Source organism: Eubalaena glacialis, chromosome 7, assembly GCF_028564815.1.
Source record: "Eubalaena glacialis isolate mEubGla1 chromosome 7, mEubGla1.1.hap2.+ XY, whole genome shotgun sequence".
NCBI lineage: Eukaryota > Metazoa > Chordata > Mammalia > Artiodactyla > Balaenidae > Eubalaena > Eubalaena glacialis.
Genome location: NC_083722.1, coordinates 21,213,225 through 21,238,659, shown reverse-complemented (window position 1 = coordinate 21,238,659; position 25,435 = coordinate 21,213,225). Strand labels below are relative to the sequence as shown.

Sequence of the window (25,435 nt, the reverse complement as noted above, 5' to 3'; positions counted from 1 at the left end):
GTGGCAGCCCAGGGGAATCTAAGTTCAGTTCAGAAAAAGTAACCACGGAGAAAAAAGAATATAGGTAAATCTGTTCTTAAAGCGTAGTCCTCGGAATTCTAGGCCCCATTACATAGATTTGAATCAGAATTGGCATCTTCCATGATCCCCAAGTGGTTCCTTATTTATAATTTGAGATGCGCTGAACTAGAACATTAGAAAATTAGTTCGTTTGGGTCGCAGACTCTAACAAAAAGAGGGATTGAAATGTGGAGTATTTCATCCAATCAGAGTCTCTAGTACTTCACCAATCACTGCGTTGACTCTTCAGCCAATGGTTTTGTTTCGCGGGGCTTTTGAAATAGCGCAAGGCCAATCGGAACGTTTCTGAGGATATATAAAGGGGACCTTTTCCTGCTTATTTGTCGAGTTGGTTTACTTTTTTTTTGTATTCTGACGATGGCTCGAACTAAACAAACTGCGCGTAAGTCCACCGGCGGTAAGGCGCCGCGCAAGCAGCTGGCCACCAAGGCGGCCCGCAAGAGCGCGCCGGCCACGGGCGGCGTGAAGAAGCCGCACCGCTACCGGCCCGGCACGGTGGCCCTTCGCGAGATCCGCCGCTACCAGAAGTCCACGGAGCTGCTGATCCGCAAGCTGCCGTTCCAGCGCCTGGTGCGCGAGATCGCGCAGGACTTCAAGACCGACCTGCGCTTCCAGAGCTCGGCCGTCATGGCGCTGCAGGAGGCGTGCGAGGCCTACCTGGTGGGGCTCTTCGAGGACACCAACCTGTGTGCCATCCACGCCAAGCGCGTCACCATCATGCCCAAGGACATCCAGCTAGCTCGCCGCATCCGCGGGGAGAGGGCGTAAAGCTTCCCCAGCTATCTCAATCCAACTAAAAAGGCTCTTCTAAGAGCCACCCACATTTTCTTTAAAATAGCTGTCATTTAGTCTGTTCTGTTTCAATGAGTTTTGGTTTGGGATGTTAAGGTGTAGATCTTCTCGAGTTACTGGGTAAACTTGTTTTTTGGGAGTGTTGTGTAACTTTACAAGTGTCTGTACTATTTCAGTTAATTAAATTCTGGCAGCTTTGTATACCTTCAATTGGTAGGTTATGTGCAAAAGTTGCTCAAAAGTAGCAACTTTGCTGTCTCGTGGGAAATGTAATATAAACACATGCAGGTGGACTGCGGGATTGGTAGGTTTGGCAATAGAATAAGCCGTGTTTTAGGTAGTTTGGAAGGAGCAGTAATCGTGATGTGAAGGTTGGGTTATTTGAGTACGTGGATTATGTATGGAAGGTGAGCTGCTTTACCCACAAAAGGTTGAATTTGGGTGAAGGTGGGTGTGGATTGTGCTGTTTACCCCTTCTAAAGCTTTGTTCCCACATGTTTGGGCATTGACAATTGAGAAGCTAGAGCGTTTGTCGTTGCTTTCTAATTTCTCTGAGACCTCAATTTGTTCAGTTCCAATCTCTGCCAAGTTAAAAGTGAAACAGTTTTGGCTTTCCCGCGAAATGTTTGACCTTTTACACAGAGAACAGTGAGGGCGTTGTTTTGCTGATAGTAGACTTCTATAAAAAAAATTAGACCTCTCAGTCAGGATTTCTAATAAACTTATTGGTAGCAGAACCCAAGACAGAGAACCCTGCTGGCTTCTACAGTTTCACTACTCAAAGTGTGGTCTACCACCAGCAGCATGTACATCACTTGGGAATTTGCTAGAAACGTAGATTTTCAGACCCAACCCAGGTCTACTGAGTCAGAATCTACGTTGTACCCAGTTCACCCCAAGTGATTCTTATGAACGCTAGATTAAGAAGTCTATTTTTTTAAATGGTGGTTTTGGTCTCATCAAGAAAAGCAACCTGTCTGTGAACTCTTACCAGGAGAAAGCGTTTGCAAACTACACTTATTTATGTAATAGAATGAAATTTCTGTCAAGCGGTTGCACATAACAAGGTGCCTCTAGAGTTTGATTTCATTATGGATCAGTGGTCTCAGTGGTGACTGCACATTACAGTCAACTGGAGTTTTTATTAAAATATTTTTGCTTGGGGTCCAATCAGTATGACTATAATTGTATGAGGTGGGCACAGGCAACAGTAATTATTAAAACTCAGGTGCTTCCAATAGGTAGCTAGGGCCGGGACTAAATATTGCATAAATTCCAATCTTGTGGTTAGCTCCTGTTGGACTCCAGGCTTAGCAAGGAGTTACCTAACTGAATCAGGCTTTCCTTGTAGTTCCAAAGGAGGACTTTCTGCCTTGCTTGATGACAGTTTATCTCACTGCAATGAATCAAATAGTATTTGGCTTTTATAGCAATTTCTGAGGACAGGGTTAATGTGAGTCTATATTGAGAAATGTAGCTGCTTTCAGTGGTTGACATTACTAGGTTTTCAGGGATGCTACACGGAGGAACATCCTGGAGAGTGGATACCTCTCTGTCTTCACATTGTGCTTTCCTGTACAGATTAGCACAAGCTCCTGTTTGGTCTTTCAGGTGGCCTTTCTCCATAGCCTTTTTTTAAAAAAAAATTATTTAGGAATTTATCTCCCCACTCCCACCCCCCACCCTGGATATTGTTTCATTTTTTAAAACTTAAAAAAATTTTTTTTTTATTATGCAACATGTGAGAATATATGGAAGTAGAAATAATAGTTTAACAGACCCTAGGTACTCCTCACCCAGCCTCAACATCAACATTGGCCAAATTTATCTATACCTCTTCTACCTTGATTATTGCCTTGATTATTGTCAAGCAAATCATATAATTTCCTCTCTCAACATTTTAATATACATCTATTTTAAAACCTAATTGTGATGTCATGATTACTCCCCCAACAAACAGCATTTAACATTGATGACTTTTTAAATTTATTTATTCCACATACATTTGTTGAGTTTACAATGTGCCAGATGCTGTTCTGTGCACTGGGAATATACTTGGAGAACAAAACAGACAAGATTCTTTGCTCTCATGGAATTTACATTTGACCCTGGGATAGACAATAAATCAGATAAATAAGTATCATATGTAATACGTAAGATGGCGAGAAGAGCAATAAAGCAAGAATAAGGATTGTCATGGGGAGTTGAAATTTAGATAAGGTGACCAATGAAGACGGCAGTAAGGAGGTAGTTATTTCAGCAAAGAGTTGTGAGGAAGAAGTTGTGGAAAGAGAGAACAGGCGTCTTCCCTGATGAGTGCCGCAGTGGTTAAGAATCCGCCTGCCAAGGCAAGGAACGAGGGTTCGAGCCCTGGTCTGGGAAAATCCCACATGCCGCGGAGCAACTAAACCCATGCGCCACTACTACTGAGCCTGCGCTCTTGAGCCCGCGTGCTGCAATTTACTGAGCCCGCGTGCCGCAACTACTGAAGCCCGCACGCCTAGAGCCCGTGCTCCGCAACAAGAGAAGCCACTGCAATGAGAAGCCCACTCGCCGCAACTAGAGAAAGCCCGCATGCAGCAACAAAGACCCAACGCAGCCAAAAATCAATCAATAAATAAATTCTAAAAAAAAAAAAAGAGAGAGAGAAGGAGGAACGTTGAGGTGCCAGGGTGGCTATGTGGAGTGGAGTGGGCTGGGCACTGTAGGAGGAAATAATGGCAGAGAAATGAAAGGAAGCCAGATCATGCAAGGACTTGTAAGTCACGGTAAGGAATTAGGCTTTTGCTCTGAGTGAGATGGAAGGTCTTGAGAGGAGTTGCACATAGGAGTTTTGTGTCCCTCTCTCTCATTTAATCAGGTTCTGCTTTATTTTCAGGTGGTCTCAGTTGTGCTCCAGCACAAAAATCAAGGCCCATTTTTCTTTATTTTGTGCTATTCAAACCTTGAAAATAGAAGCTGACCTGGAGGATTTATAGTTAGGGAGAAAAGAGAAAATCATTTATAAAATATAAACATTTGGGGTTAAAGGTGACTCATAGCATAGTACTTAAATTTACTAGTTTTATGGCCACAGGCAAATTGTTTACCCTCAGGTAACAAACGATTTATTTGAATTGAAAATCAAATGTCTTCAGGAACCAGGCAAGGGGTTTTTGTATCAGGAACAGTGGTGAGCTATCCAGCTTTATATCAGTCACTAGTGACCTTCTGGCTGAATGCAAGCCCCCTGAGTTGCAAGGTCCATGTAGCACTCTTGGTCTTTATTATGTCATTTGCCAAGTAGAGATGTTAACAATACCGGCCTTGGGAACTGTCCAGGTGGTAAGAGATTCATGATTTTATCAATTCAAAGTCTGTAATTTAGTGCCTATATGGATTATTTAATTTAATCCTCACAATAACTCTGTGGGTTGGGGGGCCATTATCAGCTCAAACATGATGATGAAGAAATGGAAGCATAGTGAGGGGAACTACCTCTCACAGGGGTTCATTTGGATAAAACTGTCATGGACTTTATCTCCAGCACTAGAGAATGGATGGACATTTTGTGTTATGTGCATATGTCCATTTTACTTCATCCATCCATCCATTCATCAAAAACTTTTTGAGTGCTTACTATGTGTTCAACAATGTTCTAGGTGCTGGAAAGAGCAATGCATAACATGGCAAAGATCCTACTGTGCAGAGCTCACCAACGATTCTTGTGGGAGACAGAAAATAAAGATAAACAGTCTTTTGGTAGGTAAAGAGGATTAAGAAAACACGAAGAAAACAGACCAAGGGGATTAAGGACTGCCACAGAGTGGGAGATGGGTGGTGGATAGTTGTCATTTTAAATAAGATGGGTGGGGAAAACTTCACAACTGAGATGAGACATGAAAGCCAGTGTCATGAAGCTTGGAAAGGAGAGGGGTCTTCATACATCTGTAAGAAGATCATTCCACAGAGAAGAAACCGTGATTGCGAAGGTCCTATGTTGGGAGCATCACTTGGAATGATGGTCGCAGGTCTGATAACCAACTAGATAGAACCAGGTTCCTCTTCTGTTTTCTCAAGCTGGAGTTTCAAGTCTCAAGCTCAGCAGTGATTTTACACATTTTTTTTTCCCCCAGAAGTATTGTTCTAGTTTCCTGAGCACACCCAATTCAAATGGTAAACTGAGGCCGGGGCAGGAAGAGATGAGTACTAATCCCAGGGAGGACTGCCAGCCTGATTCAAGGATACCAGCCATTAAGGAAAGACTATTAATTATTTGATAATTTATTTAAAATAAAAAGTAAGATATTTTGAGGTTCCAAATAATCACCATTATCGTTTTACTTTTCAGAAAAAAGAGAATCCAAATGTAATATTTCTAAAAAGGCTTTATACACTGTAACAAGTAAATTTTCTGAGATTACATTGGATAATTATGGATAAGTCCCCAAATATAAATAAAACTGCTCATCTGTTGGCTCATGGCTAATAGAACTCTATAGTAAAACCTTCAAAATGGTGATGATTTGATGGCCAAACCCATGATTTTAAAAATAAAACAAAATTAAAATAAATTTATTTATTTATGATAAAGGTGTTACATGTTCTCAACTGCAGATCTTGAGCTATAGCTGTGTCTTGGCACAGAACTAAGAGATCACATCTCTTCTGAACCCTTCCTATTGGGAGAGACTGCAGTCCAAATGCAGGGATTTTCATTATGGTGTGTAAACTATTAATTACTTTCATTTTAAATAAGTAGTGTTCAAGGAAAGAATGGAAAACTGGTGTCCTTCAGGTTTTGCCAGATAACTATGAAACTGTCGGGGAGGAAGAAAATGTCCTCTATCCTTTGCCAACTAAAGAATGTAGCTAGCCGTCTGGTTCTACAAGGTTTGAGATCCAGCAACAAGTAACAGAACTTCCTTTTAGAAAATAGAGATTGGGACCCTTCCTTGGTGGAGGGTATATTAAGATAAACCCCCAAACCTTGTGGACGAAGAATGTCACCTGCCATATCAGTAAACTAAGGATGTGGCGGCCATCAAGCCATCAGCCCCTGCAACTGCCCCGCCTGTGCACCCTGAGGGGCTTCAGGATGGAGGAAAACAGGATACTGGTCCTAGATAGTTAAGCTACATATATATCAAAGGAATGATTTCAGTGAGCCCAGACTCTTGCATCTTCCCAGATATAGAAAAGGGCTAAATTCATTAACTTGAGATGGCTGTTTTCTTTAACAGTAATCTTTTGACGTTCCAACTACCTGTTTTTTTGTGTTGTTTTTTCTTTGTTTGTTTCATTTTTGTTTTTTTTCAAAAACTCCTATATATCCTGGCTCCTCCTTTACGTCTTCAGGACCAGTCCCTCAGAGCTATCTGAGAGGCTGTCTCCTGGGCTTAAGTCCTTCATAGACCTGCTGAATATAACATAATTCTCAACTTTTAGGTTATTATTATTATCATTATTTTTTCAATTGACAACCTTACGGCTTATTGCAAGTTTATTCTCTGCTTTTATGAGGTCCAAAAAGGGTGTTCTAGATCAGCAGGTAGCTCTTTCTTCCAAGCAGTGGTTCTGGAGCCCAGGTGTCTCAATCATCCTAAACACATTGCTTTCACATGTTAAAAAATAAAATTCAATGGAGTAAATTTTAAAGATCTTATTGGCTTTATTCAGTGATTCATGAATCAGGCAGCATCCAGTCTAGCAGATAGAAGAGAGCTGTGAGGAGCTGTCCAAAATAAAAGATTTTTCTAGGCAGAAGGGAGCAGGAACAGGGAAGTTACACTAGGAAAAAAAGTGGGTAGCTTATTGTAAGGTTGCTTTCCTTTAGGGTTTGGCAGGGGTCTGGCCGGCTGATTACCTAACTGGTGCTGATCAGGCAATTCCTGATTGACTAGTTTAAGATTTCATTTCTGGGGAAGCCAAAACTGTAATTAAGTCTTGGTGTGATGACATAACTCTATTTTGGGCCTGTTTTGTTTCTAAAACACTTTTGTCTTGGGAGGGGAAAGAGCTTGGAAAGTCTTCGTGGGAGGTTATTATGCCCCAGACCTGAAAATGTCAAACTACTTTTATTTACATTCCATTGTTAGGAACTCAGCTATGTGGCCTAAGAAGGCCACACCCAACTACAAGGGAAGCTGGGAAACAAGGTCTCTGAGGGCTCAGGAAGAAGAGGTTAACAGCCAGTGTGCCTCTACCTCTGAAGGTTTATAGAGTTTATCTGTGCAGAACTGGGGCCCTGAAGTTAGTATCATGTATCTGTCACCTCACATATCCACACTTGCTCTAATTCTCTTTCCAGAAAACCTGTGTATCTTCTAAAATCACTATGCACAAATCCTCTGTTCTTTCCTGATAGTGGTAGACAGAGCATTGAAACAACAGAGTTCTGGGGTAGTCCCAACACTAAATATGCTTGAGCAAGTCACCTATAAGAGTTACTGTATTATCTCTACAGATGGGGAAGCATGCTGAATGATTCTGCATAATGCCCAAGGTCACCTGGCTAGTAAATGGTGACAACAAATTTCAGCCCGGTAGTGAGCCTCAAAGCCCTTCAATTTTAAGCATATTTCATTACTGTTCTATATCTGTATACATTATTATTTGCTCTATAGGACAATGTTATATGTCCTAGGTAACAGGGACCATATCTTATTAAGAATGACAACTAGAATGACATGTGAGAAATTACCTTAATGCAGTGGTAGCCTCCAAATACACTACCAGGCAGGCCATTTCCAAGGTCATAGAACATAAAGTCTCACAGACCGATTTAAGTTCCCTGATTAATTTTATTGAATCAATTTTAAATATATAGCAAGAAACAAGGGAAAAGATACTGGACAAATGAACACATTTCAGATAGGTTGCAAAAGATCACTTGAATCCTTGGTTTCACTTTTCATGTGAAACCTCCCCTTCCTCCTCTTCTCCCCCTTCTCCTCCCCCTCCCTCTCCTATCTCTCTCTGACCCTCCCCTCTCCCTCTCTCTCCTCTCACTCCCTGCCTTCCTTTGAATTTCTTCTCTGCTGAGAACTAGGTTGGACTTTGAGCAAAGGGATCCAGCAGATGGAAGTGATTTGGAGCCAACACATGCTTGCTCTGTTGGAGAGATGCAGGGCTGAGTATACAGCCTCCCATCTAGGGAGGTCACCAGTGACATACCAAGCAAACATGTCTTTTATGTGCATGTTGTCTGTAGAGGGCAAATGGTACCAAAATGGGAGTCACCAATGGGTGGTCAGTTTAAGAACTCATAAATATTGGGTACTTCATAAATACTTAGTGTCTTACAAATACTTGGCACTTCTTGGTTCTTTCATCACTTTCTATCTCCAAGTAGCACACACAAGCTCTACTTTCTCTATGTCTAACATCTCACGAGGTACTAACTTAATGATTTACAGTAAATACAGCTTCTGAATTTTGTATCTCATAAATGCCTTGCTTACCTATCCAACATTTCTTATATGTTTCCTACTTATGAATTACCTACTTAATATTTATGAATTTCATCCATCCAGTTTGTTCTTGGTAGGCTCTCTGTAGTAGAATTCAATGGAATGTATTTGAGAATATTCTCAAATAATAGAGCGAACATACCTTATACATAGAAAGGGATGAGTTCCCTAAGGAGAGTGGAGCGCCCATTCCAGGCCTGAGCTACGTATAGAGAAAAAGACTTTAATTTTGTTTAACCACTGACTATTTTAGGCTGTCTGTCACTTCTAGGGGTATCTAATACTAAGTCATACAGGTACACATTAAAAAAAGAAGAAATCTTATTAAGGAGAATCTTCAAGGGGAATAATGGACAAGATTTGTTAGTATAGTATTCCTTTCTACATTTCAGTAAGTCACAGCACTAGGACCAATACAAAATTCTTGTGGACCAATGATAAAACATGGTCACCTGAAAATGTAAATATATAACATCTGTTGTTAACCATAGTCCTTAAATACAAACTTGAACTCTGCACATTTTTGTGATTCCTTTCTCTCCTTTACTGTCTCCTCTTCCCTTGCCATCTCTCTTACTCCACCTCCCTTCCAGAATTGCCTCCAGGGAAATTAAAAATTTAAGGTTAAGTCAGTTCAGCTTTTGGCAATGCTAAAGTGATGTTTAGACTGATGCTTCCCTTCTGTTCGTTTGGGTACTGTCTAAATATTCATTTTAGACTATGAGCCCTGTGAGGAGAGAGATTGTTTCTATCCTGCTCATTGCTCTGTCCCTAGTACCTGTCACTTTTTGAAACTTAATAGGCTCTCAATGAATGAATGAATAAACTCAGAGTCCTAGTTTTTCAACTCAAGAGTTCCTTTAGAGAAGAATCTTGGGCACACTCAGATCTATGATCTCACAATACTCTGTAACTCCCCCCCACCCTCCCCAATCCAGCAGAGAAATGGCCACGAGGGGACTTATCAAAAGTGAGGACAGCAACTAAAGAGCTCTGATGGACATTGCAGGTAGCCTGTCGTGTATGATCCTTAGTCTCAGGGTATTTTGAAAATCTGTAGCTGAAATTGTATTGTTGCTAATTACAATCAGCCTTAAGGAAAGACTGACTAACCAACTCACTGGGCTGCCAGCCAAGGACTCTACCCAAAAATAGAGGTTTTATTTCCAGGCTACTTGAGGTTTCTTACTCCTTCCTTTTCTCTATTACATGAGTAACTAAAGATTTAACAATTATTTGATGGTCCGACTACTAAAATTCTTAATAGCTCAGCAAGTAAAATTGACTTCTCAGTTCTTAATATAAAATTGTTTCTCTGCTCTGTGCTTGCTAAAATTATTTCTGCTCAGTAAAAGGAGCCCTATTTCTGAAGAAATTAGAATGGTGAAGATGCCTATTAGTCAATTTTCAAATCTGGCCTTCTCTCTAGAAACGAATAGTATGCAGCATTAGAGCCCCTTTTGCAAGTGTGAGTGGCTCTGAAAAGAGCCTTTGGGTTTAACAGCACCTGGAAACATTTACTTGGAGCTGGTGTACTTGGTGACAGCCTTGGTACCCTCGGACACGGCGTGCTTGGCTAGCTCCCCGGGCAGCAGCAGGCGTACGGCCGTCTGGATCTCTCTGGACGTGATGGTCGAGCGTTTGTTGTAATGCGCCAGGCGCGACGCCTCGCCCGCAATGCGCTCAAAGATGTCATTGACGAACGAGTTCATGATACCCATGGCCTTGGACGAAATGCCAGTGTCCGGGTGGACCTGTTTCAGCACCTTGTACACGTACACAGAGTAGCTCTCCTTGCGGCTGCGCTTGCGCTTCTTGCCATCCTTCTTCTGGGCCTTGGTCACCGCCTTCTTAGAACCCTTCTTGGAAGCAGGAGCAGATTTAGCCAGCTCAGGCATGGTGTAAAGTTATCAAACAGACAAAAACTGACGACACCTGTTACAATGTTGGCCTATTTTTGTAGGGCTTCTATGCAAATAAGTGCTTAATCTATCTCAATTCCTGATTGGGTCAAATCAGCCAGTAGAAACCTTTTATGCAAATAAGGTGATTTCAAATCTGCTTTTTGATTGGCTGTTTAACTGGAACTAACACTAGATATCCCCACCCCCACCATCAGAAAAAATAACTTTCGTTTTCAAAATAGTGCAAAAAATTAATGTCTTGTCCGGAAGTATCTACTTGTGAGCCTTGTTTCTCTCTAGATCCGGACCTAAAGAGACAAATGCCCGATACAAATTTATGACTAGTTTTCTGCCAAAATTCAGTTACCGGGTTAGTGATTCTAGAAAAGAGAACATAGAAATTAGCTAAATATATAAATGTTTTCAAAATTATGCCATTGGCATTCCCAATTCGGCTTGATCAAAGTCGGCAACACTTAAGCTTTACCAAGAATTAAGGATCGTCACATTTCAACGGCGGTAGTATTTTCATGTTTCCTAGGAACAGTGTCTGGAAGTGATGCCAGCGTTTGTTGGAGGGCTGGGAATTATGTAATACGGTGCTTGCATTGCTAAAATAAAACGTTATTCAAAATCAGAACCTTTGATAAGTGACGAAACTGGACTCGATCAATTACATTCAAAACCGGAGTTTTTGAAAGGGCTCAGAACTCTGGAACGTTCATTTTCGTCTCTTCCCAAACTTAATCCCGAACAAGGGGATTAAAACAAAACCAATTAAGGTATATATAAAACATGTAACATACAGGGTGAATAAATGGCGGAGGACTTTAAGCGAGAAAATATAGAGCATACTGCAACAGATCTAGATTTTCTAACGTGAGACCTGGTATCCAATCACAAGGCTTATCCAGTTACTTAATTCACGGCGCGGAATTTGAAGATTCGGACCAATCAGGAGGACTTCGCCTTTATAAATAAGAGCAAGAACAGCACGGCTTGTAGTTGTAGCAGTGTTTGCAATCTCTCATTATGGCTCGCACTAAGCAGACCGCTCGCAAGTCCACCGGCGGTAAGGCGCCGCGCAAGCAGTTGGCCACCAAGGCGGCCCGCAAGAGCGCGCCGGCCACGGGCGGCGTGAAGAAGCCGCACCGCTACCGGCCCGGCACGGTGGCCCTTCGCGAGATCCGCCGCTACCAGAAGTCCACGGAGCTGCTGATCCGCAAGCTGCCGTTCCAGCGCCTGGTGCGCGAGATCGCGCAGGACTTCAAGACCGACCTGCGCTTCCAGAGCTCGGCCGTCATGGCGCTGCAGGAGGCGTGCGAGGCCTACCTGGTGGGGCTCTTCGAGGACACTAATCTGTGTGCCATCCACGCCAAGCGCGTCACTATCATGCCCAAGGACATCCAGCTTGCTCGCCGCATCCGCGGGGAGAGGGCGTAAATTGGCTTTCTTAATCGAGTGATAACTAAAACCCAAAGGCTCTTTTCAGAGCCAATCACTTGATCTATAAAAGGTGCGGTAGTACTTGGTCATTAAGAGCACAAATTTCGCGCAGTCCCGAGAGACCTTTGCGGAGAGAGTCTCGGAATTAAGCTCTTTAAAAAGCCTATGGTGTTTTTTTGGGGGGGGGGCGGTTGTGTTGGGTCTTCAGTGCTGCATGTGGGCTTTCTCTAGTTGCGGCGAGCGGGGGCTACTCTTCGTTGTGGTGCGCGGGCTTCTTATTGCAGTGGCTTCTCGTGCAGAGCACGGGCTCTAGGCCTTCAGTAGTTGCAGCACGTGGACTCAGTAGTTGCAGTGCGTGGGCTCAGCAGTTCCGGCACACAGGCTTAGTTGCTCCGTGGCATGTGGGATCTTCCTGGACCAGGGCTCAAGCCCGTGTCCCCTGTATTGGCAGGCGGTCTTAACCACTGCACCACCAGGGAAGTCCTAAAAAGCCTGTTATTTTTTAAGTTTTCAGTGTAGGAACTGCCTCCACGGCTTTATTTGCACACCTCCGTTTGGCTTATTTTGTGTAGGTTTGGTACATTTAGGCGTGGCTAAACGCTTGGTCTACACCAGAGTGCCCTTGCTCACCAGAATTGTGAGGCCCAGCTCGCTAGCAACCACCAGGACCCTGTTGAGAATGGTCACGGATATACCACGACCACCCCTAAAACGGAGCCAAGGCTTAGGTTATTAGCTTTATCACCAAAGGGAAGACCTTGACAGCTCCTGAGAACTTGGTGGCGGTCTTTACCCACCAGGTCTTCTCTACAAAGGGCCAAAGCAACCAACAGGGGCAGCTGGGTGGGTCTCTGAGTAGGAAAAAATTGAATGAACTCGAATGCAGGAATCATGAGCCTTTCAGCAGACGCCATTAAAGGAGTCTTTTTCTGTTTTCCTAAATTCCCTATCTTAATCTCTAAATCAAATCTTATGAAAGTACCTCATATTTGTCAGTAAAACATGAAAATCAGCTGTAAGCTTGAGAGTTCTCTATTGCAGAAAATATTGTCTTCGCTTTCTTCTCATCCCTACAAAAGAGCAGTGTTATACTATTCTGTATTGAAACGATATTCCCTTCTTGTGGAAGTAACAAATTCTTCACTATTTCTAAACTGGTAGCTGAAGGGAAAAAAGTAAGGAATTTTGTTCTGAAACTATACAGTCTGTTATTTGGAAATGTAGAAAGGTTGTTACTAATTGGGTTACTGTAGACCGTTTGGAAGGATTTTATGTCTATTCAAACACTTCAGCAAATTTCAGGTTCAAGATGGGTGAGGTATCCTTAACTACAAAATTGAGAGCTTTCTATTAATTTATTGTTTTTTAATGGGCTGTTTCCCCTTGAGGATCACTAAGGAAAAAGGTCAGGTGGTAAAGTTAACAGAAACAAACCTGTAAATAAATACACAGGCCAAGTTAGCCATTGTTAAGTCCTAGAGGTTTTATAAAAGAAATCTTTGTTCTTGGAAGTCTGTCAGGCATTGAGACTCGGGTGCTGAGAACTGGGGAGCCTGGACCCATATAAGGAAAAAAGTTTAACTATTCATAATTCCAATAATGGAGTGTTAGATATTTGTAACGCTACATAAAGTCATTCCATATTAGAACGTACTTTCCCATATCCTGTACTTTCTTTGAGATTCTAGCACAGTAAGTTTTTTAATGTCTGTTTCTGTCTCACCAGATGGTGGATGTCAAGATATGAGGACCAAGGGGGCACAGAAAACACCTAGTTGTATTATTAAATCCATCAGAACATCTAGAACAGTCCTTTGCCTAAAACAAACCCTCAGGAAATTATTTAGTCAAATTGGAATTTAAAATAAAAATTATTGAACAAACAGGAATTACCATTCAGTTTATTCCTGATTACAGAAGTAAAAGATTGATAGAGTTCATGTAACTTTAATACTATATAGTTTTACCACGTAGAAATAATCAACATTAATTGAGTGGTTGCATTACTGAGTTGGCCAGAAGTCATGTATTAGTCTATGAAGTCTCCAAAATATAAGGTAAATTCAATAGTTCTCTACTAATATAATTATTATTCTATTAGTTCTTTACAGATGAGGAAACTGAAACTAAGTTTCAGTTAAAAAGGATAGAGCCAAAACTTTTCCCCTTTGGCATTGCTATAATAAACAATAGCATCAGTATGATCCTCAACAGTTACCCCTGAGGCTTTATTCCTTGGAAGAGCTGTCATAGGAAGACTGATATGTTTCTCTTAATATTTTCATAATACATTAAAGGAAATGGGTGGATTTTGAAAATGTACAGGATCATATAAAACTGTGTTCTATTATACTACGATTATTACAGCCAATGGCACAGAAATATAATTGATGCACAGCAATAAAAATATAACATCAACTTGGACAATTTTTAGCCTTTCTGTCCATCATCCAAACAATGATCTTGATTGTTAAGACACATACACACACACACATTTTTTTTAATCTTAAAGGCATACATTGAAATGGTAGTGTTTAACATGAGATTTTTTTAATGAATTTTGATTTTCTTGGGGAAATATCACAAATCTAAATCATGTCACATTTTATTTGTACCTGTTGGAAAATTAAGTTGTATAACCATTTCAGGCTTACCTGGTTGCCTATAGGTACATGTAATTTAAAAACAAACAAGTATATAATCTCTGAATGACCAGTAGCTTTATTTTATGGAAGTGATAGCTAAAAATCAAGATAATTCAGAAATGCCATTTCATTCTTTTTCCACATCCTGCCTACCCCATATGTACACAGGTAAATATTGATATTTTACATATGAAGACTTTTATACTGCAAAGGTGTTTTTTTTGTTTTTTTTTTCCCAGTAGCCCTAACACCTTGGATGGCATACCTCAGAAAGTAAGGGAGCTAGTGCCTAAGTCAAGCCATGAGGAGGGTCATAGAAGGGGCAGAGAGATTTATTACCCTTAGCTTTCCATAGAAAAACAGAAAATCACTGAATCTGATTATTATGGGGATAATTCCACACATTTGACAGGATTTTAAAGCTCAGTCAATTAAAACACACCTAGAGTAGTGGGAAAACAAGATAAAGAAGGCTAATGCCCTAGGGTTTAGTTTAATGACAGAAAAGAATAGATGCATTATAAATTTTCCATTGATAATAATGGTACCCAATTATTGTCATCAAAGCACATTATCAGAGAAACTAGATTTTTCTAATTAGGGGAATTTATTCATGGAGTTGGAACTTGAGATGAAATTGGAAAGATTCTCCCAGGTAGAAGGAGAGAAGGAATTGCAGATGAGTAAAGTTGTTCAAAAAACAAAAAACAAACAACAACAAAAAGGAATAGAAAGGTAAATTTGAGTTATTAGTGCTGGTTAGTGTGAGCAGAAAGTATCATTATGAAAAAAGGCTACAAAGTTCTCACTTGAATCTAAGGCAAGAGTGACAATTTTTTATAAGACAGAATGACCAGAATTTAGGAATTAGGGGCTGGAGAAACTGGTTAGGAAGAACCAGTTAGGAAGAAACTGGTTAGGATACTGGTTAAGAAACATGGAATCATCCAGGTATGAGAGGATAAGGAGAGAATGTGAGAGGAGAGAAACTGTCAGTTACTGAAACTTATTTAAACATCTACCTGATTTAGTGACTGAGTGACATGAGTAATCAAGGCCTCCACACAGTGACATGAATTCCATCTGCCTCCTCCAGTTAAAAGGAGTCAGGCAATTACTAAATAGAAGGGAGAGAGTAGTGACTTCAGCCTGGCCCCCAAAATTACTTTTGGCTTAGACCTATGCCATATGCATAAGTACCCTCCTGCAGCTAAGAAAATATGAACATGCCCTTCACACCTTCCATGCTAAGACGTCCTTTTTTCTTTCTTTCTTTCTTTTTTTGGTATATTTTGGAGACAACTACTCACACAGGCTCCTGCTTGATATTTGCCGTCTTTAAGTGTAGATCTGTTGAGTTTTTCTAAACCTGGGTTTTTGCCACTGTGATTGACAGACCACCTTTGTTCAGCAAAAGAACATCAGAAATCCAAGGATGAGTGTTTCAGGAGACCCTCCTAGGGATGTGGTTTACTGATGAAATACAGGGACTAGGAATGAGCTTCCTGATCCCTCATCATCCCGCTGCAGAATATCAAGACCATCCCAAGATGTTCATTTTAACCTGCTTTAACTGCAACAAAAATTTTGGGAGATGGAGTAAGAGTTAAACAAGTTCCGATTTCCTTGTAAATTAGAAACTGTCCCAAGGAAAGGAATATGAATATTAACTTACATAAACCAGTGTAAAACTAGAAGAGCATTGATTGAATCGTGTTTAATCCCTTCTGGTGCATTCCAAAGGGATTGTGAATTGGATAGCTCACAAAGGGCCTAAAATAGAAATACATGAATGTTATGTTTTTCTGGATGAGCCTAAAAAGGAAAGAGAGAACTCTACTCCTTTTCCAATTGACATAATAGATGGGGAGCAGTGCTCAAAAAATGACACTAGGAATAAAGAAACTCGTGTTTGAGACTCAGGTCCATCATTTATTGACAAGGTGATTCTGGCCATTTCATCTTTCTAAGCCATAATTTTCTTAACTTTAAAACAAGTAGCTTAGGGAATTCCCTGGCAGTCCAGTGGTTAGGACTTTCACTGCCATGGACTGGGTTCAATCCCTGGTTGGGGAACTAAGATCCCGCAAGCCACGCAGTGCAGTCTAATAATAATCAAGCAGCTTAGCTATACCTACTGCAAATGCTTTATAGTGAGGCAGGCATAGAAGTGGTTTGTAAAATGTAACGAACTACAGAGATACTATATAGTAACCACTCTTGTTGAATGTCACATTCCTACATAATACTTATTCCTCATCACTCATAATCAAAAGCCAAACTCTCTCATTCTGGGTATTAAAGACCTCACAGGTCTCTTCCCCTTTATCTTTCCCCCTTGATGCAATCTCTTATTTTCAAAAAGATTCTTCTGAGTAACCATTTCACATCTTCCCATTTATCCAAATCGCCTTCTCAACCAAACCAGTCTTCTAAGAGGAGGGTTTTTTGGCCCTTTCTAGAAAGAAGAAAGTATGGAATACAGTTGTGATGGGGAAAAGATGAACTCCTGCTTGGAAAAGCTAGAAAGGTAATCACAGGCTACCTACTTTTTTTTTTTTTAAAGGAAGTTTAAATAGTAAAATTTAATAAACTATTAACCAGTAAGTTGTGTGTGTATGTGTAGCTGGGGGCGGGGGGCGGGGGCCACTGGGTATGTTGTAAACAAAGAAATAAGACGAAGTCTTTCAACCATGAGGTATTTGCAACTGAAGATCTGCTCAGGCACTCATGACTTGTTTTGTATAGTGGACTCTATGGATAGTCTGGAGAAACCTATAAACAAATATCTTCTCAATACAATGTTTTAAAATACTTAAAGCATACAGGATAAGAAAATTAGCCACATTAAAATACAGCTGTCAAAATGTATTTCTTTTACGTAAAATGTGTTTCATTAGTCACATCAAATAACAAGGAGCAACAGGTGTAATAACAAATGTCAGTTTCAAGGAATAGGTAAATTTTATTTCAAGATATCTGCAATATCTTCAAAGTGATCCAAAAACATCTGTGACGGCCACTGTTGAAAAAGTCAGAGGCACTGCATAATCCATTGTGATTAGCTGCCTACAGATATACTTGAAGGAAATGCTCAGCTGCATTTAGAATTTGGTAAAATAAAGATGTAATTTTTCCCCATCCATGTTTACAACCCCCTAATGGTCTGCAGAACTCAGATTTTGGTCAAGATTTGCCAGTAAAATCGAGTGGCCTTCCCCAGAAATTAAAATAACAACAACAACAAAAACAGGGATGAAGGGGAAATGATGTAATATCAGGTCAACCCATCTTCCTAGAGCCATTTATTTTGCCCTGGTTACTCCAGCTCCAGGAGCTCTCTAAGCAATCTCGTTGCCTTTATCAACGGTTTTTGTTTCTGCCTCCCTGTTTGTTGCCTATTCACCAAAAGATATTAGACCACCTACCCAGCTCCCTGGGTCTTGTCAACATCTGAGGGGGAAAAAATCTGGCAAAGAAAAGGGTAAATTATAAACCGCCAGGCGTAGCTTACTTTTTTACTATCCCTTGGTGTCAGGGTGGTAGCAACATTATGCAGATTTAGGCAGAATAACAATAGCATGAATACTCCCCCCGAATAGGACTACATTCATCAAGCGGAAAAATCCAAGCTTTTCAACTGCTTCAAAGTATGTATCAATACAAGTCAATATCTCAACCTCTAATTGGTGCAGTATTTTCTCCCGGAGCCCATGCAAGTAACTCCAGAAGTGCGTTCTGATTGGCTAACTCTCTCAGTAGCCTCTACAAACCAATGGGAATGGAAATTTTAGAAACATCCAGAGACTATAATAACCCCTTCCTCAAGCTGCAGTATTTCTTTCCTAACATGTCTGGACGAGGAAAATAGGGCGGCAAAGCGCGAGCAAAGGCCAAGACCCGCTCCTCGCGGGTCGGGCTCCAGTTCCCCGTGGGCCGAGTCCACGGCCTGCTTCGCAAGGGTAACTATGCTGAGCGGGTCGGGGCCGGCGCGCCGGTGTACCTGGTGGCGGTGCTGGAGTACCTGACGGCCGAGATCCTGGAGCTGGCGGGCAACGCGGCCCGCGCATCATCCCGCGTCACCGGCAGCTGGCCATCTGCAACGACGAGGAGCTCAACAAGCTGCTGGGCAAAGTCACCATCGCTCAGGGCGGCGTCCTGCCGCCCAAGAAGACCGAGAGCCACCACAGGGCTAAGGGCAAGTGAATCTGCCGCAAGGCTCTTTTGAGAGCCACTAAACTCTCCTTAGAGGACTGTGATCACAACATTCGGATAGTTCTGAACGTGGCGGTGCGCGCGCACCCTGACGCACAGCCAATCACATTAGGGCGGCAAGTTTAAAAAAATTGCTTAAGTTTAAAAAAGAATTACCTTATTACAAGGCTTGTTGTATTACCTACGGAGACACATATCCGGTTAAGCTCTTTTACCTGAAATTAGTGGGTGGCTCTGAAAAGAGCCTTTGAGATTTTCAAAGTAGGACGTCCCTTTACCGATTTACTTCTTCTTGGAGACCGCCTTCTTGGCCTTTGTAGGCTTAGGTTTGGCAGCTTTAGGCTTGGCTGCCTTGGGCTTGGGGGCTTTGGCCTTGGCCGGACTCTTAGCCGCCTTCTTCGGCTTGGCTGCCTTCGCCTTTTTCGGGCTCTTAGCCACTTTCTTGGCCCCAGCAGCCACCCCCGGTTTCTTGGCTTTCTTGGGGGTCTTCTTAGCGGCCTTTTTGGGGGTGGCCGCGCCCGTGGCCTTCTTGGGCTTCTTAGCTGCCCCAGCAGCCTTCTTGGGCTTGGCCGCGCCCGCCTTCTTAGCCTTGGGCTTGGTTTCCCCGGTGGCCGCCTTTTTGTTGAGCTTGAAGGAACCTGAGGCGCCAGTACCCTTGGTCTGCACCAGGGTGCCCTTGCTCACCAAGTTCTTGAGACCCAACTTGATGCGGCTGTTGTTCTTCTCCACGTCATAACCAGCGACCGCCAGCGCTTTCTTCAGCGCGGCCAAGGACACGCCGCTGCGCTCCTTGGAGGCGGCGACAGCCTTGGTGATGAGCTCGGACACCGGGGGCCCGGACGCCTTGCGTTTTCCAGCAGCTGCGCCCGTTTTCTTCGTCTTCTTCTTAACAGGTGTTTTCTCTGGAGGTGCGGGAACAGCAGGAGCAACTGGAGCAGTCTCCGACATTTTTCTGTTTAGCCAGGAAAGACAAAAAAGTAACCTTAAACTGTCAGAACGGCGTGTCCCGGGCGCCGCCGGCTGGGGGTTTATATAGAGAGTCGCTGCGTGATGATTGGTTGCCTGTTCGGTGCGCCGCGCTGCTACGAAGGGCTCCTCGGCTCTGCCGAATGGCTGTGTTTTTTGCCCCTTAAAAAAGAAGAAAAATATAAGAAGTCTGGGCACGAAATAATTAGGGATTTGGGGGAAACTGATCCGAGACTCTTCAGGCTTCATTCCTGCCTTATTTGCTATACCTAGTTTCAAAGCCGGCCCCCTGAACCTTTCCTGATTCCCCCAACTCTCTTGGAAACTTCGGTCAAATTGAGACAACTTTCAGATTTTCCTTAAAATTACTAGTTCTCTCTGCTTCCTTTGCAAATCTTTCTTCCAGGGCATTGTCATACACATTGTTTTCTTTTCAACCTTATATAAATAACCTCATTTTTACTCAAATATACAAGGAAAATCGGTTTTTTCGCGGGAGCAATAGCACAGCTCTCCTGCAACTTGTCTGCTCTAAGCACTGGGAATTGGCACTGGGGTAGAAAATTCTACGTACAAGATGGATAACTATTTTAAAAAAGATTGATTTAAAAAAAAAGTATTTGAGTGACCAGTGTGTAAACTGGGTTTGCTCCCAGTGTTTCGGTGATTTAAACATTTTTGGAAGGATGGGGTGTGAGGCTGCTCCATTTATTTTCTAGATAAACAGCTCCAAATAGAGTCACCAACCTTCTCTAAAAATTAGTATAATAGATTTTTCTGACCTAGAATGGGCATTAGAGATCAATCACACCATCTACAAAGAAGAAAAGCGAATCATGAAGCAATAGATTGGCAGTTCTACATCATTTTACCAGCTCTGAGCTCAAGAACTCTGTAAGATCACGTGGGTTAAAATTGTAAATTGCCTAATGATATTCCATCCATAAGATTTTTTCCTCCAATATTTAGCACAGAATTATGTACATATTTCCTATATTTCAAAATGATACTTAAAATACAAATTTGATTTAACTTTTTTCAACATTGCAAATAGGGACACAGAGGACTAGAAAGTAAAAAAAATTCTCATTAAACTCACTTTCTGAATCTTCATAAGTTTTCTTGGGATTTTTACTAACAAAATATGAACCAGGCTATCATGACCTAAATTAATTGGCTGAATGTGTCCACTAAGGAGTTGAATAAACATTTCATAGCAAACATGACTGATTTACTACTCCATCTCTTTGTTAACACAGAGAGCTAATGGAATTCGATAAATATTGGATAATTAAGCACAAAATTAATATCCACCAAATAATCAGATACTGCAATTAAACCTCATGTTTGTCAAAATAAATAAACAAGAAAAGTATTTTGGTGTTGTGTTTTTTTAAAATAAATACCCCTACTTCCAAAAATCTATTTATTCTACATTCAATAGTGACCTGAGAATTTTCTCATGTAACTCCAAGACAGGATAATCAACTTAAAAGATGTCATCTCTCTGCACTGAACTAATTCCATAAAAATGACTTGGCTTGTTTTTAAATAGTCATTATTGGCTGGCACTGTCTGAAACTAAGTCTCTGGGACTTGAGACCATGTTATATACCAATTACAAATACGGTGTGTAAAGAGGGAAGCTTATAGGATTGGATCTAGAACATTCCAATTTTCCCAGGGAAGGCATTTTACATCTGTCTGGAGGATGGGGCTACTTGTCATCCTCAATATCATCACTGTCAATAGCAATAGTAACAAACATTATATACGCCCTTTTCCTTTTCAGCCCAGAGCCTAATACTATCTAGACCTAAAGATAAAATTAAAATTCAGATTTTTAAACCTTTACCATTTTGGTGATCATTGTAGTCATGATATCGGTTGTTGAATACTTGTTGGAATTGTTCCCTAAGTTGTATGTACTCAATTTAAGATAGGTGAAAAGTTCTTTCTACAGCACATGCCACCATCTCTTTCTTGTGCAACTGTTACTGGTTCCCATGGCTATTTAGGTTCCAAATAAGTGAGAAGACATTGGGGCTCAGGGTCATTTGCTTAATTGTTTATAGGTAATCTCTGCCCTTCCTGGAGGGCAATAATTGAGACTTGATTTCACCTGAAAAGTTCTTCCTTAGCTGTGTATAGGAGGATGGAGCTGTGCTGTGTGTAGGTACTGTTATCTCTTGAGATCCAGGTATTACGCTCTCTCTAACTGTAGCATGGACAAGGTTCTTGAAAGCTGGATCACCCCATGGGAGTATAAAGTTGAAAAGTTTCACCTATTACTTGGTAGCCCACAAAAAAGTTGTATTACTTCTGAATCCTAAATCTGTATATATTCTAAAACCATGGATTTTCTGCTAGACTAAGACTTGAACTATTTTTACTTTATAGGTGTAAAAAATAAATAAGAAAAACTAAAGTTAAACAAGTGATGGATGTCTCACGACTTCATGTTCTCTCCATTTTGGTGTCAAGTCCCCACTCACCATAGTAAATGACTGTGAAAGAGATAGGTAGGGCTCACCAGGGCAATCCACAGGGGCTGTACTTAAGTGTTCCAAAATTCAGTAAATTTCAAACATTTAAGGAGAAGAGTGACTATGTTGACTAAATATCAAAAAGGCCAAATTGAAAATAAGGGCTAGAGAGCATATAGAGCATTGTGTTACAATGTAATGTGTTCAGAAGGGTAATGAGAAATCACATCTATTTTAATTTCCTATCAGATGGTCTCACCTGAGGACACTCTACCACTTGAAACTCCCCTTCAAGCACAACTATATATCAATATTATTCATTTTATTTCCTAAAAAGGACACTACTACTCTCAAACTTCCACTTTCCTTTTTACATGTCCCTCTGTGTATCTGTAATATCTGGTACACACAGAAGATGACTAATTTCTATTATACCTCAAAAATACTCCAATCCTCATTTCTTGCAGCAAGCCTCATTCTCAGATACCTACCACACTCTCTTTCCCAGTCTGGGCTAGAAGTTCTCCAGAAGTTCTCTATCACAATACAGCCCAATGCAACCTATTGCAATGATGGAAATGTTCCGTATCTGCACTGTAGAACAGACAACAACTACACTTGCCTGTGATTATTGAGCACTTACCTAAAGGTAGTTAGAGTGACTGAAGAAATTAATTTTTAATTTTATTTAATTTTAATTAATTTAAATTTAAATGAGCATATGTGGCTAGTGGCTAATATAATATAGCAAAGCACAGCTCTAAAACAATTCTTCTCAAACTTGAATGAGCAAACCACTCACTTGAGGATCTTAAAAATATCATATCAATTCAGTAGATTTGGGGTTGGTCCCGAAATTCTGTATGTCTAACAAGCTCCCAGGTGATGCTGATGTTGCTGGGATACGGCTGCTCCACCCATCACTACCAGGATGAATCTAGGAGGATGCTGGGCTGATTATATGGCCTCTCACCCCGAGTTTACTTTTCTCTTCTTTCTGCTAGAGTTTGAGTTCTTTAAAAGAATGTGTGATTGTCTTTGTAAACCTGGTATTTGTACACCATTCTCGGCGTATAGTAGACCCTAAATTGTTGAATGAATGCATGCAATGAATCAATGATTTTTGTTTAGTGCCTTTCTCAAAAAGGAGAGCAGGGGAGATCATAATGTCTAAATCCACAGGTAACTGCACCTGAACTGAATCTCAAAAAGTTTGTGACTCAAGGAAGTTAATAATCCTCTGACCACCTATATGGTAAGCACCAGCAGAGAAGGCTTTTTTTTTTTTTTTTAAATCACCTCTGTAGTTACACAGAAGGCACTCAATGTGAATTTGTGGACTGTGAGTAATGTTGGCACTTGTCTATTAAACAGATCAATACTTATCTGTGTGTAGAACTTCAGTTCCCCTTTTTACTTGGACAGTATTTCACTCTATTGTTATTTTTTTTAAATTCTGTTAATTTGCAAACTTATTCATCCTGATGTATCTTCAATGCTTTAATGACATAGCTCGGTGGTAGGTGGCAAGGACATAAGACCACAGAATCAGAAGGCCTCAGTTCTAACCCCAACAATACCACTTATTAGAACAGGATTAGATCTTCAATCCTGGGATTCTTCATCCTCACAATGTAAATAGTGCTTTATAAATTGGGAAGAAAAGAGAGGAAATTCAATTAACGTTGGCTCCCCTTCCTAGACCTCCCTCTTTATCAGGAATGCTGAAAAACGATGGTTATGTAAACGCTTTGCCAAACGGAAACGTTCAGGATCAGCCAAACTTAAGTATTGCTAGAGTTTTTAAGAATACTTACATTTTTTAAAAAGTATCTTCATGTTTTCAAATTAATTTTATTCTGCTTTCTCTCCCTTTTGTAGACAAATGTGGCGGTACTGCCTCCTTTTGTTAAATAACAAAAGTGGTGAGGAGACTTGTACAATATTAATTGAGAAAACCCACAGGCACACGACTAGGGTCCACAAAACCAGCGACTCTGGACCCCAACCAGGAAACAGGAAACAGATACTGAGTCGCATTTCCCCGCCCCCTTCCCTGCTAGGCAATAGCAGACGGCCAGTGAGGAGGGGAAGAGGCGGGGGCAGAGGTCTCGTTCCCGCCCCCGCCGTTTCAGTTTCCTAATAGGTCCGTAAAACTGATATATAAGGGGCTGCAGCCCACTGTTAGGCGCTGTAAGAGTTTAGTAGTAGTTGTTAGCCATGTCTGGTCGAGGGAAGGGTGGAAAGGGTCTGGGGAAGGGGGGCGCCAAGCGTCATCGTAAAGTTCTCCGCGATAACATCCAGGGCATCACCAAGCCTGCTATTCGCCGCCTGGCCCGGCGTGGTGGAGTGAAGCGTATTTCTGGTCTCATCTATGAGGAGACTCGCGGGGTACTGAAGGTGTTTTTGGAGAATGTCATTCGCGATGCTGTCACCTACACCGAGCACGCCAAGCGCAAGACTGTCACCGCCATGGACGTGGTTTACGCGCTCAAACGCCAGGGACGCACTCTGTATGGTTTCGGTGGCTAAGTTTCTACGCGGTCTTCGGCTGTAAAGCTCTTGTTTACTCACAAAAGGCCCTTCTCAGGGCCACCCACTTGGTCATGTGAAGGGCTGTTATCTAACACAAAGGAAAACCAAAGGTAATATTTGATGCTTTATATTAATACTGGGTGCCGATTTTAATTAAGGTAGTCGCTCTTTCTTTGTAGACCCCGGGTGTCGCGTTTTTTCAGTCTTTTTTCCGCGTTAGATATCTCAAGATGGCGGCTCTCAGACATGCCAAAAACAAAATCTCGTGCAGTGGAACTGCTGGAGTTTTTACTCAGATTCAACAGAAGTGAATTGCATTTGACGTGGCATCAGTTTTCTAATTTCAACATGTTGAGTTTGTTTTACTCCGAAAACATTAAAATTAACTTGTCCAGAGTGTCCCAATGACCTAGCACCTACTGTCCTGAAGAGGGCACCTGGGGCCTTTAAGCAGCCTTCTTCCTACAGAAAACGTTGCAGATAGCTCTGGATAGATGGAGCCATAGTTAGTGAACTCAAATCGGGTGGAAGAGACATAAAATTTTGTCTTATATAGTGTACTCCTGAGGACGCGTTGGAACTCTAACATGACTAAGAGGTCAGCAATCTTAATGCTTTGTTTACAAAATGTTGATAATGCGACAAATTCTTTCATATGGCCATCCCACCTCTGACTGCATCCTTACCTCTCCATTTTCCCACCAGGCGGAAGAGATGCTCTTCAGGCCTTCTCATGCTCACCCTGCCACCTGTGTTCTAAATCTTTCACTCCCAGAAGCTTTGTGTTTGTGTCAGTGAAAACACACCCAGAGACAGTTTCATTCTGTCCCTGTTATCTTAAGATAGTTATTAATGGAGCCAACTTCCACTATCAATAACTTATTTGCACAATAAATTAGTTGGTCATCCTGATC

General features: G+C 41.5%; 4 protein-coding genes and 1 pseudogene across 4 annotated transcripts; 3 read left to right on the top strand and 2 right to left on the bottom strand.

Annotated features, from left to right (window-relative positions):
• The first annotated feature begins 430 nt into the window (after positions 1 to 430).
• On the top strand, positions 431 to 11,859 carry LOC133095654 (uncharacterized). Its single transcript, XM_061197407.1, has 4 exons — positions 431 to 845; positions 4,515 to 4,614; positions 9,905 to 10,099; positions 11,240 to 11,859. The coding sequence occupies exons 1-4, from the start codon at positions 439 to 441 to the stop codon at positions 11,669 to 11,671; spliced, it is 1,134 nt and encodes a 377-aa protein (XP_061053390.1). The 5' UTR covers positions 431 to 438; the 3' UTR covers positions 11,672 to 11,859.
• LOC133095049 (histone H2B type 1-L-like) lies at positions 9,773 to 10,270 on the bottom strand. Its single transcript, XM_061195880.1, has one exon. The coding sequence runs from the start codon at positions 10,220 to 10,222 to the stop codon at positions 9,842 to 9,844; it is 381 nt and encodes a 126-aa protein (XP_061051863.1). The 5' UTR covers positions 10,223 to 10,270; the 3' UTR covers positions 9,773 to 9,841.
• Positions 11,860 to 14,202: 2,343 nt separating the features above from the next.
• Positions 14,203 to 19,533, bottom strand: LOC133095032 (histone H1.3). Its single transcript, XM_061195856.1, has one exon. It carries the CDS (start codon positions 19,480 to 19,482, stop codon positions 18,817 to 18,819), a length of 666 nt encoding a protein of 221 aa, XP_061051839.1. The 5' UTR covers positions 19,483 to 19,533; the 3' UTR covers positions 14,203 to 18,816.
• On the top strand, positions 18,170 to 20,077 carry LOC133095052 (histone H2A type 1-like; annotated as a pseudogene).
• A 4,114-nt stretch (positions 20,078 to 24,191) lies between these two features.
• LOC133095054 (histone H4) lies at positions 24,192 to 24,734 on the top strand. Its single transcript, XM_061195884.1, has one exon. The coding sequence runs from the start codon at positions 24,207 to 24,209 to the stop codon at positions 24,516 to 24,518; it is 312 nt and encodes a 103-aa protein (XP_061051867.1). The 5' UTR covers positions 24,192 to 24,206; the 3' UTR covers positions 24,519 to 24,734.
• Positions 24,735 to 25,435: the final 701 nt, after the last annotated feature.